General features: G+C 33.4%; 3 protein-coding genes across 3 annotated transcripts; 2 read left to right on the top strand and 1 right to left on the bottom strand.

Moving 5' to 3' along the window:
- Positions 1–1,265: 1,265 nt before the first annotated feature.
- Positions 1,266–4,383, top strand: LOC101222865 (zinc finger CCCH domain-containing protein 14). Its single transcript, XM_004136525.3, has 3 exons — positions 1,266–1,548; positions 2,281–2,341; positions 3,422–4,383. Exons 1-3 carry the CDS (start codon positions 1,476–1,478, stop codon positions 4,176–4,178), a joined length of 891 nt encoding a protein of 296 aa, XP_004136573.1. The 5' UTR covers positions 1,266–1,475; the 3' UTR covers positions 4,179–4,383.
- A 1,640-nt stretch (positions 4,384–6,023) lies between these two features.
- Positions 6,024–7,039, bottom strand: LOC116402594 (11 kDa late embryogenesis abundant protein-like). Its single transcript, XM_031882104.1, has 2 exons — positions 6,855–7,039; positions 6,024–6,417 (listed from the first exon to the last, which is right to left on the bottom strand). The coding sequence occupies exons 1-2, from the start codon at positions 6,960–6,962 to the stop codon at positions 6,214–6,216; spliced, it is 312 nt and encodes a 103-aa protein (XP_031737964.1). The 5' UTR covers positions 6,963–7,039; the 3' UTR covers positions 6,024–6,213.
- Positions 7,040–11,028: 3,989 nt separating this feature from the next.
- LOC101222623 (delta(12)-fatty-acid desaturase FAD2) lies at positions 11,029–14,509 on the top strand. The gene is made up of 2 exons (XM_004136524.3): positions 11,029–11,239; positions 12,940–14,509. The coding sequence occupies exon 2, from the start codon at positions 12,958–12,960 to the stop codon at positions 14,104–14,106; it is 1,149 nt and encodes a 382-aa protein (XP_004136572.1). The 5' UTR covers positions 11,029–11,239; positions 12,940–12,957; the 3' UTR covers positions 14,107–14,509.
- Positions 14,510–14,660: the final 151 nt, after the last annotated feature.

The following is a 14,660-nucleotide window of genomic DNA, read 5'->3' as shown; positions in this document are numbered from 1 at the left end:
TTTCATAATTATTTAGATCTTTGTCTAATAAATTTTAAATTCAAACCTATGCACTAGTAATAAATTTAAAAAGGTAAAAAGTGAGTTTGTCTTAGTTGAATATCCTTCATCCTTGAGGAAGAAGAAAACAGAGAATAGGCCAGATTTGTCTTAGTGCCATCAGCATACTGGGTGTAATCCCGATTACCCATCTATATTTTATGGATTCAGTTGTCGAGTTGTATTGTTTTTTCTTTTTTTCATTCCTAAAATTGTTGTATGTATTCATAAATTTAAAGTTTCAAACATGCATGGGTTAAAAGTTTTAAACATCGGTAAATATTTCTGAATTAACAAAATATTTTAGATAAATGAAATCTTTGATAAATAAAGAAATGTTAGATACAAGCAAAAGCTTTTAAAACTTGAGCTATGTAAGTATAAATATACTATGCACTTCCTACTTGCACAACACTTTACTTTTCTTAGCCTCTGCTTCAATTTGTGCTTATTTAAGCATGCAAAAGCTCACAAGTTCATTTCTAGGACCAAAATGGTGAAAGATCATGAATCAATTTAAAACAAAATCCAACCTATCAAAATAATCAATCAATTTGAATAGAAAAAAAACATTTTAAGGTGTAAAGTTTAAACTGTACCTTAAAAATGAGAAGACTTTAATAAAAATAATATAATATAATATAATATATATATTATTAATTCAGTTTAGATTGGGTCGGATTAGGTTAACTGAATTTTTCAACCTCCAACTCGAGACCCAACCAAACTCGAAAAAAACCAAAATTTTCAATCTAACTCAACTCATATAATATGGGTCGGGTAGTTTGGATTGTAAGATTATTCTTACATCTTTATTATGATCTTCGTCCTGAAAGAAAAAAAGCAAAGAATAGTCGAGACAGAAAAGACTAGATCATAGGAATAGAATTCGTGCTCATCTCCTTCTCAAATTAGGTTACATGAAATATAATTAAAAAATTAGGATTACAATGTAATTAAATGAAATATAATATATTTTAAAAAGAAAATGAAAAAAAATGGAAAAACGGTCCACAAAAATAGAATATATTTTCTAAAAACAAATATAGCAATTAAATATAAAAGTGAAAAATAAGGAAAATTAAATAATAATAATAATAATAATAATAATAATAATAAGCCTTAAACCAATATATTTACCTTTTAATCATTTACGTAATCACTGATTTCCTTAAATAAAAAAGTAAAACGATAAATTTCAATATCAACTTTGCTGTCTATTTTTTCCCACCGAAAGAGTTCTCATCCTTTCACTCACTTTCATATTTGCAAAACCCTTCCCTCTCTTTTAGGGTTGGAGTTAGGGTTTTCGATTCATTCTTTTTTTTTTTTTTTTTTTTTTTTTGTAGCATTTAGAATTTTTAATCTTATCGTTTTAGACGTATTCTTTTCGAGTTCTTTAGTTTGTTGTGGATCTCGATCTGGGTTTATTACCAATGGATACGCGCAAGAGAGGAAGGGCCGAGGTTGGATTAAAGGCTAATGGCGGCTTGAAGAAAAATAAGCAAGGTTTCTTCCTCCTTCCCTTCCTTCTTTTACTTCTCAATTTCACTACTTTTTTAAACTTCTTGAGCTCTACTGTATGTATTACTTTGTCCTGTTTCTGTCCAGATTTTTGTATCAACTATAGGTTCGTAGTTCAATGTTAAGCAATCGATGGCGGTCATTCTATTTCGTTTACTTTTGTTATTTTTGGTGGTGGGGTTTTTTTTTTTTTTGGGGGGGGGGGGGGGGGTGCGGTTTCTGAATTCGGATTTAGAATTACAGATTTGTGGGTTTGAGTTTGCTGAAACTTTGCTTGTGAACTTCCTACGTGGGAAAGATTTAAGAAGCTATAAAGGGTTTAAACTATTTTGTGATGCCAGCTAAAGAATAAAAAACTTTGTGAAAGGTCAAAGATACTGTTCTAACAAATAGGATAATTTGTTAAAGAAACTAATGAGTATTGATTGATAATTGATCATAATATGACTTTTTGAACAATTTCAAACATTTAGGTGCATAAATTGTTGGTTTTCCCATAAATTTGTTAACTGCAGGAGGTACTATAACTGTGAAAGCCACCCCACCTAATTGAGACCACCTGAATATACATACAGAGACATTAAAATCTTATACGGGCATATTAAATCTTAAGTTATTTGTTGGTTAGCAGTTCATAAACTCTCAGGCATTTTAGAGTAATTACATTAAACTCTAGGAAAATTGACTAAGAAAACAATAATAAATTTTTTGTAACAGACATGGAGTACTTATCAACTGGTGTAGCAAGCAAATCGAAGCCATGCACCAAATTTTACAGGTTCAAATCTTCACTCATCTAAATAAATACATAGAAACTTATCCTTTTCTGAATCTTTATAAATTATTGTAAGAATCTAATTTTCTGAATCTCTATAATTTTGCTCATGAAAGAGACAAATTGCATACGTGTAAAATCTATTTATTGTCTAACTATATAAATATCTCTTTAAGTATAAAAGACTTAACCACTATTTAGAGTGTAACTTCTATGGAGATCAACAGTGATACTTATTCCTGTGAAAAGGAAAATTGAACTGGGAAGTGGTGATATTTTCTCCAGCTTATACTGATCATTACGATTTTTCTCTAAAATCTTTCTGGCAAGTCTATGTCTTGTTAATAGATGTCACAAATACTTGGTTCGCAGGGTTTCTTTTTACGTGATTTTTTTTGTGTCAAGTGTTATTTATGGGTAGTGCTCGTTAATTACTCAAACACTGTCCTTATTGGCACTTTACAGAGGATGCCTTTGAACTGTACATTCTGAAAGTGCTTTAATGTACTTGTTTGTGTATGAATCTTCTCAAATTTATTGGAACCATTTTTTACAGACTCTGTGAGATATATAATGAATATTCTTCTCTCTTATCTAAATTATTCTTGGTGAACCCTACTTTTGATATTTCAGAATCTCTGTTTGCAAATTCTTTTCTGCTGCTCATAAGGTTGTGAATTAGCACCTCCATTACAGCCTTACCTGAATAGGATTTACTCGACATGTTTTATAACTGTCTTTTGAGTTATTTTTCACTGAATCAAGCTGCTGCAATTTCAGGATCTCCATTATATGTTTTATTTTTCTCCCTATTTATGCTATCTTTCACCAATGAGTGGAGGAATAATAAAATATCAACATTTATTTTCCGTTGCTTATGATTTTGAATATCATTTTTGTTTCTTTTGCAAAATACCGAGCATAATTATTTTAAATCTGAATCTAAACAATGGAAGTGTGTCTGATATTCATCTTTTTGTGCAATTGATGTCAAAAGCTTTCAATTTGTCATGCATATGAAATGAGTTCGTCTTACATATGTGGAGAATATCGGTAGACTGATTGTTTCTATTTTGTTTTCAGCACTACTGGCTGCCCATTTGGTGAAGCATGTCATTTCCTGCATTATGTCCCGGGCGGTTATAACGCGGTTGCGCAAATGATGAACCTACCACCTGCTCCTCCAGCACCTAGAAATATGGGGGCACCCCCTCCTCCAATGTCCAATGGCTCAGCCACCCAGGCTGTTAAAAGTCGTATGTGCAACAAGTATAACTCTGCTGAAGGCTGCAAATTTGGCGACAAGTGCCATTTTGCTCACGCAGAATGGGAACTTGGAAAGCCTTCAGCTCCATCTCACGACGATCCTCGGTCCATGGGACATATTCCAAACCGTTTAGCCAGTAGGATGGATGCAGGTCCACCAGGCCTTGCAGCCAGCTTTGGTGCCTCTTCCACGGCAAAAATTAGTGTAGATGCTTCCCTGGCTGGAGCCATTATAGGGAAGGGTGGCATTAATTCCAAGCAGATTTGTCGTCGAACAGGAGCCAAACTTTCCATTAGGGACCATGAATCAGATCCCAACCTCAGGAATATTGAACTCGAGGGATCGTTCGACCAGATTAAGGAAGCAAGCGCAATGGTGCAGGAGCTTATCGTGACAGTTTCGATGGCAGGACCTCCAAAATCGGCTACTGGAGCAACAGGCGGTACGGCTGGTCCCGCAGGTAACAATTTTAAAACAAAACTTTGTGATAATTTTGCAAAAGGATCTTGCACGTTTGGAGAGAGATGTCATTTTGCACACGGTGCCGCCGAATTGCGCAAATCTGGCGTGTGAAGAAATCCGTTTTTCTTATTTTCTCTTTTTACCCCCAAATTTAGTGTTGTAGCGTAAGCCTTTGGTTCAGTTATTTGTATTAGATAAAGGTATCTATCTTGAATTATGGATGAACAGGGCAATGCAACTCAGTGGAAATTGACAGTTTTTATTATGGTTAAGAGAAAGTCAAAATTACAGTTTTGAAGACCCCATTCCTATCCAATATTCGTTTCATTCTCATTCTCCCTATACCCTATTTTACTTGCATGCTTCCATTTAGACATTTTGGACCTATTTTCATTTTTTAATATAAGCCATTTGGTAAAAGGGGAGTTCAATATTGGCAACTCAAAATATGCCTTCCCATCAATTCTTTACCCTTTAAAAACACATTTTATTCTAATACTATATATTAGAAAAAGCTAACAATCTTGAAAAAAAAAGAGAAACATTTTAGATCAATTTTACCCTCTCAACTTTTAATCAATTTCAAATATACCCAACCACAAACTTATTCTATCAACTATAATTTTGATCATAATTAATTGAAATTTGCTACCAAAATAACTGTTAACGATATACTTATTAATGTTTATATATTAAAACCCGGTTGCATATTAAAATTGATGTACATTAAAATCATAAATAATTCTTTATAAATAGAGATCTTACCTTTTTATTTTGTAAACCTCAGTTTCTCAATTGGCCTTTAAATAGAGATCTTACTTTTTCCTTTTAAATAGAGATCTGCTTTTTCCTTTTGCTTATCTTTTCAAATGTCTCTGCTTATCTTTTCAAATATGTTTCAAACATATAGATTATCTTCTCAACCATATTTGACAACACATATATTAATTATGCTTATCTTTTCAAATATCTTTGACAACATACATGTATGAATGTCGGTGTTCCAATATCTTTGACAACATACAGATACTAATTCTGCTTATCTTTCCCAAGCTCTAAGATTGATAGTGTTTCTGATACTTTTAAATCGATGACATTTTAGTATTGCTTATGATTTTAAATTTCAAATTTAATTCTATAATAGTAGAAAAGAAAATTTTAATGTATACATTGTTCACATTTACGTTGTTTTCTTCTACTTACATGTTTTTAGCTTACACGTTTTTAAACTTAATAAGCCTTAAATTTCAGTTCGTAGAGATTTGATCTACGAGGAATTTTCTCAAAATAATATTTTAAAATTATTTCCAAATCCAACATGTGAAAAAGTAATAATAACAATGAATCGCATCAGAAATTAAAACTAAAAGATGAAATATTAATTATGGATTTTAGAAGTTGAAAATATAACAAAAAAAATTTGTCTTTTATCTTCCCTAATATAATAATTATGGATTTTAGAAGTTGAAATTCAAAATCAAGATACAATATTAGGTAATAGAAAACACATATTGTTGAATTTGTATTTGTGTATATAACATAATAAATTGAACACAATCTAAAAGTTCACAAATCCCACACAGAATATTATAGCTATAAACACCTTATTCAAAGACGTAGCCCCTTCGTAACCACTACTTTTGTTCCTTTTTACACTACGTGTCTCAAGTTTGATGGCTGTAATTTGATCCACATTTTAGAACTAGTAGTTCGTACCACCGACCATAAGGATATAAATCAAATTATATGGAGCCTACATTTAATCAATTTTCTTGTTTTTAAAGAGTCTAAAAACTTCATTACTACTTTATATTTGTATTCTATTAAATGTTAGGCCAAATTTCCAATTTATATTTGATTTTTGCTCTTACATGTTTCATTTGAACCATTACATTTTTTAAAAAATCTAAACTCGATACACGAAAATCAGAATTAATTTTTCCGACCATTAAGTGATACCAAAAACAAGCAACTATATTTTAACTATAATTTTATTTCATAAAATACATACACAGTGTTCATAATCAACAACTATATCGATTATTAAAATTCTTTTTTTTAGAAAGAAAAAACAAAGCATAGCAAAGCAAGCAAGCCATATTCATATAAACCGGTTGACCACACCAGATATAACTGGCCACGCCCCTTAGCGGCCCCCCACGGTCGGGTCGTAGGTGTGGGTACCGGTTCCCAAACCGGTACGGGTCCCGGGTCCTGTACCGGTCTGTCTCTCTGCTGCGTGTTCTACACGTGCCTGCTGCTTGTCCAGCTCAGCCTCCTGAATCCTCTCGTCTTTCCTTTCTCTCGCCATGTCTTTCTCAAATGGATCGTGGGCCCGCATTTTGTCCACCTGGCATTTGCACGCGTGGAAATGTAATTCACATTACAATTCTTTTCTATTTAAATTTATTTACGTGATTATTCATTCTATATTATTATATTTATTTTACCACGTGCCACGTGTTTTTATTAAAAAAAAGCCTTTGTACAACACCGGCCACCCTTCCTTTCTCGTCAATGTCCTCAAAAAGATTACAATTATTACTTCCTTATTCAATTAATTAATTCATTGATTTTTTTTAATCTCAACTTTGATAACTTCACCTCTCTAGTTCTCCCTAAATACTAGAGTTCCCAAAAATATTAGAAGTTTAAATAAATAAAAAGAAATGTCAATAAAAAAATTAATAAATAAAGAAACCGACCAAATCGACCAAACACGTGTGCAACTTGCAAGTTAATAAATAAAAGAAAAAAGTTTTTTCTTCAAGAAAAAAAACTCAAAACCTTTTCTTGAGCGGTGGCTTTGGTTTTTTCCATGCCAGCTTTGGCAGAGGCTCCCACGTTGGCAGCCGATTCCTTCATCGCCTCCGCCGCGTTTCTTCCCGATTGCATTTTTACTTTTTTTTTTTTTGTTCTTCTTTTCTTTCAATAATTTCGAATTTCTTTTTCTCTAAAGTATTTCCAAAGCGCCTCTTGTAGAAACGGGATTAACGGTGACGACCATTAAATAGACATGAAGACGACGTTATCTTGGGACACGTGTCTTAATGAAGACGCCACGTGGAGGGAGCGTGGCGAGAGATGGAGAATCCAGCTTTGTCATCTTATTTTGATATGACGTGGCGACTTTGAGAGATGTGTGGCAATCCGAAGCAGGAAAAGCTCCATGGCCTCCTACACGTACTATTTCCAAGCCTCGTCTACATCGAATATTGTTATATGGAATCACTACGTTTTTATACATTGCTTCTGTTACTGTTTCTAAATTCTAAGTTCATTTGCGTTTAATTTATTATTATGTTTATACTTTGTTTGATATAATTATTTTGAAAAGTAGTTAGAAGTATAGATTCAAATTTCTAATTATAGTTTGTATGGATAATTTTTTTATTAACGAGCAATGTTTAACGAAACTATATCATACTTAGTAGGACCATTTTCTAATTAAGTAGCTGATGATTAAGTGTATGAGATAAAATGGCGTACATTGAATTTGTATTTCGTATTGATTTAGAGTAGATAGATAGAAAATCTATTAAAATTCAGTTTAATCATTTAATTATTCGAAAATTTAGGATTAGACACTCATAAGACTTTACTCAATACTTAATTTCACGTCTCCAAGTAATATTGTAAATGCAACCTGCCAACATCCATTAAATATATTAGATGAACATTGGTAGAAGGAAGGTAGATATGAAGACGAAATTATGAATTAATGGTATAGAAATTATAAACCCCTTGTTGTTTAGCCACTTCAACATTTTCCCTTTTGTTAAAGAAGAAAATAAACAACTCATTTGTGTTAAATACTGTCATTTTAATCCAACCAATATCAATATTTAGAGTCACATCAACTAAAAGATGAAAAAGAAAAACAAATGTAGTAAAAAACTTGAATGGACATTATTCACCATAACGCACATTTCGTATATGCTTAGAATTAGAAAGACATTTGTTATGTATAATACTAAGTTGTAATATGTTATGTAATATATACTTAGTTGTAATTGTGTGCAACCATTGCACTTTTGACATGCCATTCTATTTTTAGATATTTGTTACGAAATCAAATTACTATTTTAGTGGTTCCGTTTGTGATATTTGGACTTTGGTTTTATTTCAAACTAAAATGTTAACCAAATAAGATAGTTATACTCACTTATATATATATTTGCATATGCATGATTATTCTTTTTTCAAATCAATAATATATAAGATTTTAGTCACCTTCGGGCAATCAACTTAACTTAATGGAGCTCAACGTTAGTTTAGTTAGTTAACTTGACCAAAATTCAAAAGAAACTCATTCAAATCGAAGAAATAACAAATTTAGTTTTCACATAAATGTTAGATTTCTATATGAAATATCATCTAATTTAATGATTTCGATCTAATTTGAAATTTACAGTCGTAGATATAATCTATCTTTTAAGACTATTTTTTATGTTTCAATAGTCCGGAAAATTTCACTTTCTTTTATTATAATATAAATATATAGTGATACTTAATCATCCTAAAATAAAATAGATTTAATCGTGATTGTCTAAGATGATAGATTTTCATCATTTTTTTAATTGTTAAAAAGGAAACAAAAATGATAGTACTTATAATAGTTATCATCAAAATACTCCAAGAACTTGTTTTGTGCATTAATTTTAACATGAAAACTATCGAGTTAAGACTAGAAACTGTGTACGATAGCAACCCTAAAACGATACGGTCATATATCCAAGTTTCAATTTTCATTTCAAGTTGAAAGGTTTTGGATAAACAAGAGGGAGCATCGTAAACAGTGTTTTATGTTGAAAGGCTTCCTACAAGAGAGAGACATACATGGGGAATTGACAATAAAAGAACGAAAGTTTTTATATTATATGGTCAAGTATATAGTGTGGTGTGAAAAGAAATACATAACATTGAAAGTTGAGCTTAGAGACCAAATAAATAGCCTATGCAAAAGGATTGACTTGAGCCTTAGCAAACACCCAATAGGACATGCTTTACAAGAGCATCTGTTTAGGAGATCGTCTCATGCTTGGAATATGGGCTAACGAAGATGTTCGCTTCGTTCGACTCCAACCAAAGAATGTGAAACCAAACATACTCATTTTTAATAAGTTATTTTAGTATATGGTGACTATGAAACTCTTACCTAATAACCTAGATCAACTCTCTCTATAAATAGAATATACTTATTAAGGCTCTATAACGAGGTAACTTGAATTTCTGGCCTCTTCTCAATTTTACTATTCTTACTTTCATAATAGATCAATTTTTTGTTTTGTTTTACACATCCGGTAACTTTTATCATTGTTGTCATATATGGTCAAGTGTGTTTTTTTATAAAAAATTTGACAATAACAGTGACATTTGATTTTTGTGTTTAATTAATTTATTGTACTAGTTTTATATGAATGATCTAAAAAAAAAATTTAATAAAAAATTTCAATGTAAATCTACTTTAGTATTAAAAAGAGCTTAGTTCAACTAACATTAGTATGTGTTAAAAAAATCAAATAAACTCAATATTTGAATCCTCCACCATTATTTTCACTAAAAAAATAGTAATTTAATAGATATAAAATATCTATTACTAATTTAAAATAACTCGTTTGATTTTCTATCATAGTTGAACTGAAAAATTCAATAAAAATTGGAATTAAGTCAGTCACTACATTGTAAATTAAAAGAAAAAGTTTAGTATATTTGAACATTCAAACAACTTTTTATTTGTGCTCATAAGTATGTTAATTATTTTAGGCATTAATCGACATTGGTAACACTTAAATAATAATTAATAGAAGTTCAATATTATTATTATTTGGAAGTACTAGTTAGGTTCATAGGCGTTTTAGTTTTCAAGGCCATCATTAATCAAACACAGTACGTACTTCTGTTGTAGGATGTCTCCCCCCTATAGTACTTTTGTAGCTTAGAAGAGAACATAATTATAGAACAATAAAATAATAATGGTGTAGTGCTTTGATACCTTAGATTATGGTTAGTCGAGATAGTTATATTGGCCCTTTCAGCCCAATTCTTCTCTTTTCCTTGCATGTTCTTCCGTTGGTCCTGCACTTTCTTGGTTCTAGCCTGTAAACTCTCCATCCAAAATTATCCATAACAGTGAAGAAATAATAATTTATAACCGAAAATTTCAATTTCTTAAACTTTGCCAGTGAGTCAATAGTACAACTTATAAATTGAAAGAAAAGTTAGCACCCATCTCAACCCTAATTACCAACATTCAATGAAACCGTACTATGTGGAAAGAGAAACAAAATAGCTCACAAAGAACAAACACTTCCCTAAGAAAAAGCAGAGGAGACCCCTCAAAACAATACCCAGGATCTTCCCAAGAGGAAGTAAAAGAGCCCAAAAAGAGACGAAGGGAAGACCGACGAGAAGGACACTCTAGGCATCCAATGCGCGGCTAAATGGGAAGAACGCCCACAAATAAGTGTAACCTGCCACTAATCATTTTCCTATATAGTTTAATACAAAATAATAATTCCGAATTGAATTTTCATCTATCTATTCCCGTTACAAATGTTGATTCATATTAGAAACTTTTTTCGGAAGAACGAAAAAGGAAAATTCACCTAAACCACGCATTCCTATTTTCGTAAGAATCCCCCAAACCACAAATACGAAAGATTTCAAAATTAATTGTTTAGATTGAAAAGAAAAAAGAGAAAATAATAAAAAAGAAATTCACATGGCGTAAAATTTCAGTCCGTGAGATATTTTCGATCCCCCAGATAGGATCTACACCGTCAAAACATCAAACTTCCCAATTGGACGGTGGAGATTGGTATAATTTCAGTTTACAGGCAATGGCAGGGATGAAATTGCCAACGCAAGATAAGGAACGAATAAGAGAATGACACGTAAGTAGAAGTGCAGTATGACCGGGCCCACAGCCACAAGTGCCGTTCGTGCTTATATACAAAGTCGCTCATATTCCTAGAAGTGCCTCCAAATAAAGGAAAAATATTCACACAAGAGAGAGAGAGAGAGAGAGAGAGAGAGAGAGAAAAATAAGGCTTTGTTGCCGGCGATCTGAAGGCGGCGGCCATTGCTCTCGAGAGAGAGAGAAAGAGAGAGATTGAAAGAGCGGAGAGTACGAGGCTCTCTCAAACTTCGGTCCTCTTCTTCTCTTTCAGGTATCCTTCTCTATCCCTTCCTATTCTGTTTCCGCTTTTCTCTTTCTTCGCCATCATGCTCGTTCTCTTCTTTTGTTCTCTCACTCAATGTGATTGACTTTATGTTGTTTTTCTGTTTTATTTTCCCATTAACGTTTGTTGTAATGTGTAGATCTATGATAAGATTTGAATTAGTGCTCATTAATGTGTTGCATGCTTTTGATTTCGTTTTAAGCAGAGATTACTTTGTCTATATTCATTAAATCATTGGATTTTAGGTTCTTTCAGAGTTTGTAAACAGTGATGTTAAGGAATGCTGAGATTTATGACTGATGAGAGTTCGTGTTTGTCTATTAGCTTGTTGGTTTCCTCTTTGATATCGCATGGATTCGATCTGTATGTCTGGGTTTGACTCTTGCTGAAATGGCTTCACTATAGCATATTTGAGTTTGTGTTGTTGAAGATTTGTTGATTTCTTGGAAAATTGGGAGTTCGTTTTGTTTTTCCTCTTTTTACAGGTTTATTGATTGGCGATATCTCGTTTTCAACTTCCGAAATGCTATTTTTCATAAGAAGAAACTGTGGATGTATTTTTCTACTCGATTAGAGATCCTTGAAACTATGCCAAAAGGAATTGTTTTTTTCACCAAATTGTTTTTTGTCGTTTGTGATATTAATGCATTTTCTTATTCTTAATAAAGTTTAAGTGTTCCTTTATTATTTTTTAATGGTGGTTGTTGGAATGGTTATTTCCCTTTTACTAAAAGCTTTTTCCATGTGATTCAAAGGTGTATTTGGGGTTTCCCGGTCTTTGTTCCAAGTCAATTAGGATGGGCGCCAATTCGGTTTTAGCTTCTGTATCATTGGTGTATATTTTGTTATAGGGAGGAAAAGAAGGAAGAAGAAAAATCTTCCGTCCTACAGTGTGCTGAGTAAACTCGAGCAGCCTTTTCTGCTGAATACTTTTTAAAATTATTTTTTAACTGTGATTTGGTGAACTTAAATTGTTTTAATAAATAATGTGGATTAAATCTTAACAGAAACGATTTAAAAAAAAAACATATTTTTAGTGAAATCTTTATTTTATTTAAAAGATCTCCATCAGTCCTGATGTTTCCTAGAAAACTTAAAAAATAATGGGTAGCTAGAAATATGGAAATAAATGTATTTTGAGCTTCTCCTTGAAACTGGAGCAGTGGTCAATTTTTTTTCGTTTGTGTAGATGTGATAGAAATAGAATATTCCGTTCCCTTCCGGCATCATCAGAGAGGTGGAATTGGTCTTTCTCAACCTCAGTATCAATTAAATTAAGTTTCGTGATAAATTTCAAATGTTTGGTAGGGTCAAATAGTTTGTAAAATCCCTAGCCGTCCATTATGATGCAAACGGAAGGATTTCACTTGCTCTTTTAAATTACTAAAAATATTTCGTCGTTGATGTTGCCTGTCTGTTTTATCATTTCTCTTTCCGCCTCAAGAGGCGGCTAAGTGTCTTGGCAAGTTAATTTTGTTTTGTACTTCCGCCCCTTGTCTTTTGGCCCTTTTAATTAAGTTTTTCCCTTTAATCTCCTGGTCGGCGTACATTGAATTATTAGGTTTGCATTTAATTTCTATGTTTATAAATCTGTTAAAGCAATTAATGTGGTACTGTTTGATCTAGATATTTTGAAGTCTAAAACGTTAAACCCTTTGTTTGATTTGTTTTTTTTTTTTTTGTTCCAGGTCAATATCCTTGAAAAAATGGGTGCTGGAGGTCGAATGTCCTCTCCTTCATCTCTCAAGAAGACAGATTCTGACCACTTGAAGCGAGTACCGTCCACAAAACCCCCATTCACACTTGGTGAGCTCAAGAAAGCTATTCCACCTCATTGCTTTCAACGTTCAGTCCTTCGTTCTTTCTCCTATGTCGTTTATGACCTAACCTTAGCCTCTATCTTCTATTACATTGCAACCACATATTTCCAAAATCTTCCTAGCCTCTTATTTTATCCAGCCTGGGCTTTGTACTGGGCTGCCCAAGGCTGCGTCCTTACTGGCGTTTGGGTCATTGCCCACGAGTGTGGCCACCACGCCTTCAGTGATTACCAGTGGCTGGATGACACCGTTGGCCTTATCCTCCACTCGTTTCTCATGGTCCCCTACTTCTCTTGGAAATACAGCCACCGTCGACACCATTCCAACACCGGATCTCTTGAACGAGATGAAGTCTTTGTCCCTAAACAGAAATCCGACATGAAATGGTACTCCACATACATCAACAACCCTGTAGGCCGTGTCCTCACCCTCACCATCCAACTGGTCCTAGGCTGGCCTCTTTACTTGGCCTTCAACGTCTCTGGCCGTCCCTACGACCGTTTTGCCTGCCACTATGACCCATACGGTCCCATCTACACTGACCGTGAGCGGTTACAGATATTCATTTCGGACGCTGGGCTGCTAACTGTCACCTATGGGCTCTACCGCCTTGTTCTAGCCAAAGGATTGGCTTGGGTGGTTTGTGTTTACGGAGTTCCACTTCTGATCGTAAATGGATTCCTCGTCCTAATCACATACCTTCAACACACTCACACAGCACTGCCACATTACGATTCCTCCGAATGGGACTGGCTAAGAGGTGCCTTGGCAACCGTAGACAGAGACTACGGCATCTTGAACAAGGTCTTCCACAACATTACGGACACTCATGTGGCTCATCATTTGGTGTCCACAATGCCACATTACCATGCCATGGAAGCAACCAAGGCAATCAAGCCAATTTTGGGCCAATACTATCACTTTGATGGGACCCCGGTTGTGAAGGCAATGTGGAGAGAAGCAAAAGAGTGCATTTACGTGGAGCCTGATGAAGGTGAGAAGAAAGGCGTTTATTGGTATAAAAACAAGTTGTAATTTGCTTGTGGAAGAAGCAGTGTGAGAGAGAAAAGTGCCTTTGTCTACTTAAAAGTGGGGTAAACTTTTAAGCATCTTGGTTCTGCTACTACTACTACTCTAGGAGAGCTGTTTGTTTTTCTTCTTTGTTATATGAACCTTAGTTTCTGTTATGGGTAAGTTTAATTCCTACCAAAATGCCAACTCTTTTGTTAAGTCAGTCAAGTTTCTTGGTTGGTTTTACTTTGTTGGTTCGGGTCTAGATTACAAGATACTCGTAAGGTATGCAGATGCTTAATGATGATTAAATGTTAATGCATGCGAATTGACTTTTCTTCAGATTGCGTCTATGTTATGGATAGATTAGGATGTCCATGTGTAATATATTTTCATGTATGGAAAAACATTGCTAGACTTGGCCTCACCGTTCTTTATCCATTTATTGATTAGATGACATATCATTTATCATTTTAAATGTGGAATGGAAACATGAGGTTGGAAAAGGATAATAAAATAAGTGAACCATTGTTTTTCCTTTCATTGAATGATTGGTTTGGAAAGATTGGAGTGATCTA

Source organism: Cucumis sativus, chromosome 3 (assembly GCF_000004075.3).
Source record: "Cucumis sativus cultivar 9930 chromosome 3, Cucumber_9930_V3, whole genome shotgun sequence".
In the NCBI taxonomy this organism is placed as follows: Eukaryota; Viridiplantae; Streptophyta; class Magnoliopsida; order Cucurbitales; family Cucurbitaceae; genus Cucumis; species Cucumis sativus.
The sequence above is the reverse complement of the archived record's forward strand: the minus strand, read 5'-3'. Positions and strand labels throughout refer to the sequence as shown.

Bases quoted from the DNA above. Each gene is read 5' to 3' on its own strand.
- LOC101222865 (XM_004136525.3), top strand. From the start codon at position 1,476: ATGGATACGCGCAAGAGAGGAAGGGCCGAGGTTGGATTAAAGGCTAAT. The intron at 1,549-2,280 runs GTTTCTTCCTCC...TTTTTGTAACAG, and splicing joins CTTGAAGAAAAATAAGCAAG to ACATGGAGTACTTATCAACT. The intron at 2,342-3,421 runs GTTCAAATCTTC...TTTTGTTTTCAG, and splicing joins CCATGCACCAAATTTTACAG to CACTACTGGCTGCCCATTTG.
- LOC116402594 (XM_031882104.1), bottom strand. From the start codon at position 6,962: ATGCAATCGGGAAGAAACGCGGCGGAGGCGATGAAGGAATCGGCTGCC. The intron at 6,418-6,854 runs GTTTTGAGTTTT...TGCAAATGCCAG, and splicing joins AAGCCACCGCTCAAGAAAAG to GTGGACAAAATGCGGGCCCA.
- LOC101222623 (XM_004136524.3), top strand. From the start codon at position 12,958: ATGGGTGCTGGAGGTCGAATGTCCTCTCCTTCATCTCTCAAGAAGACA.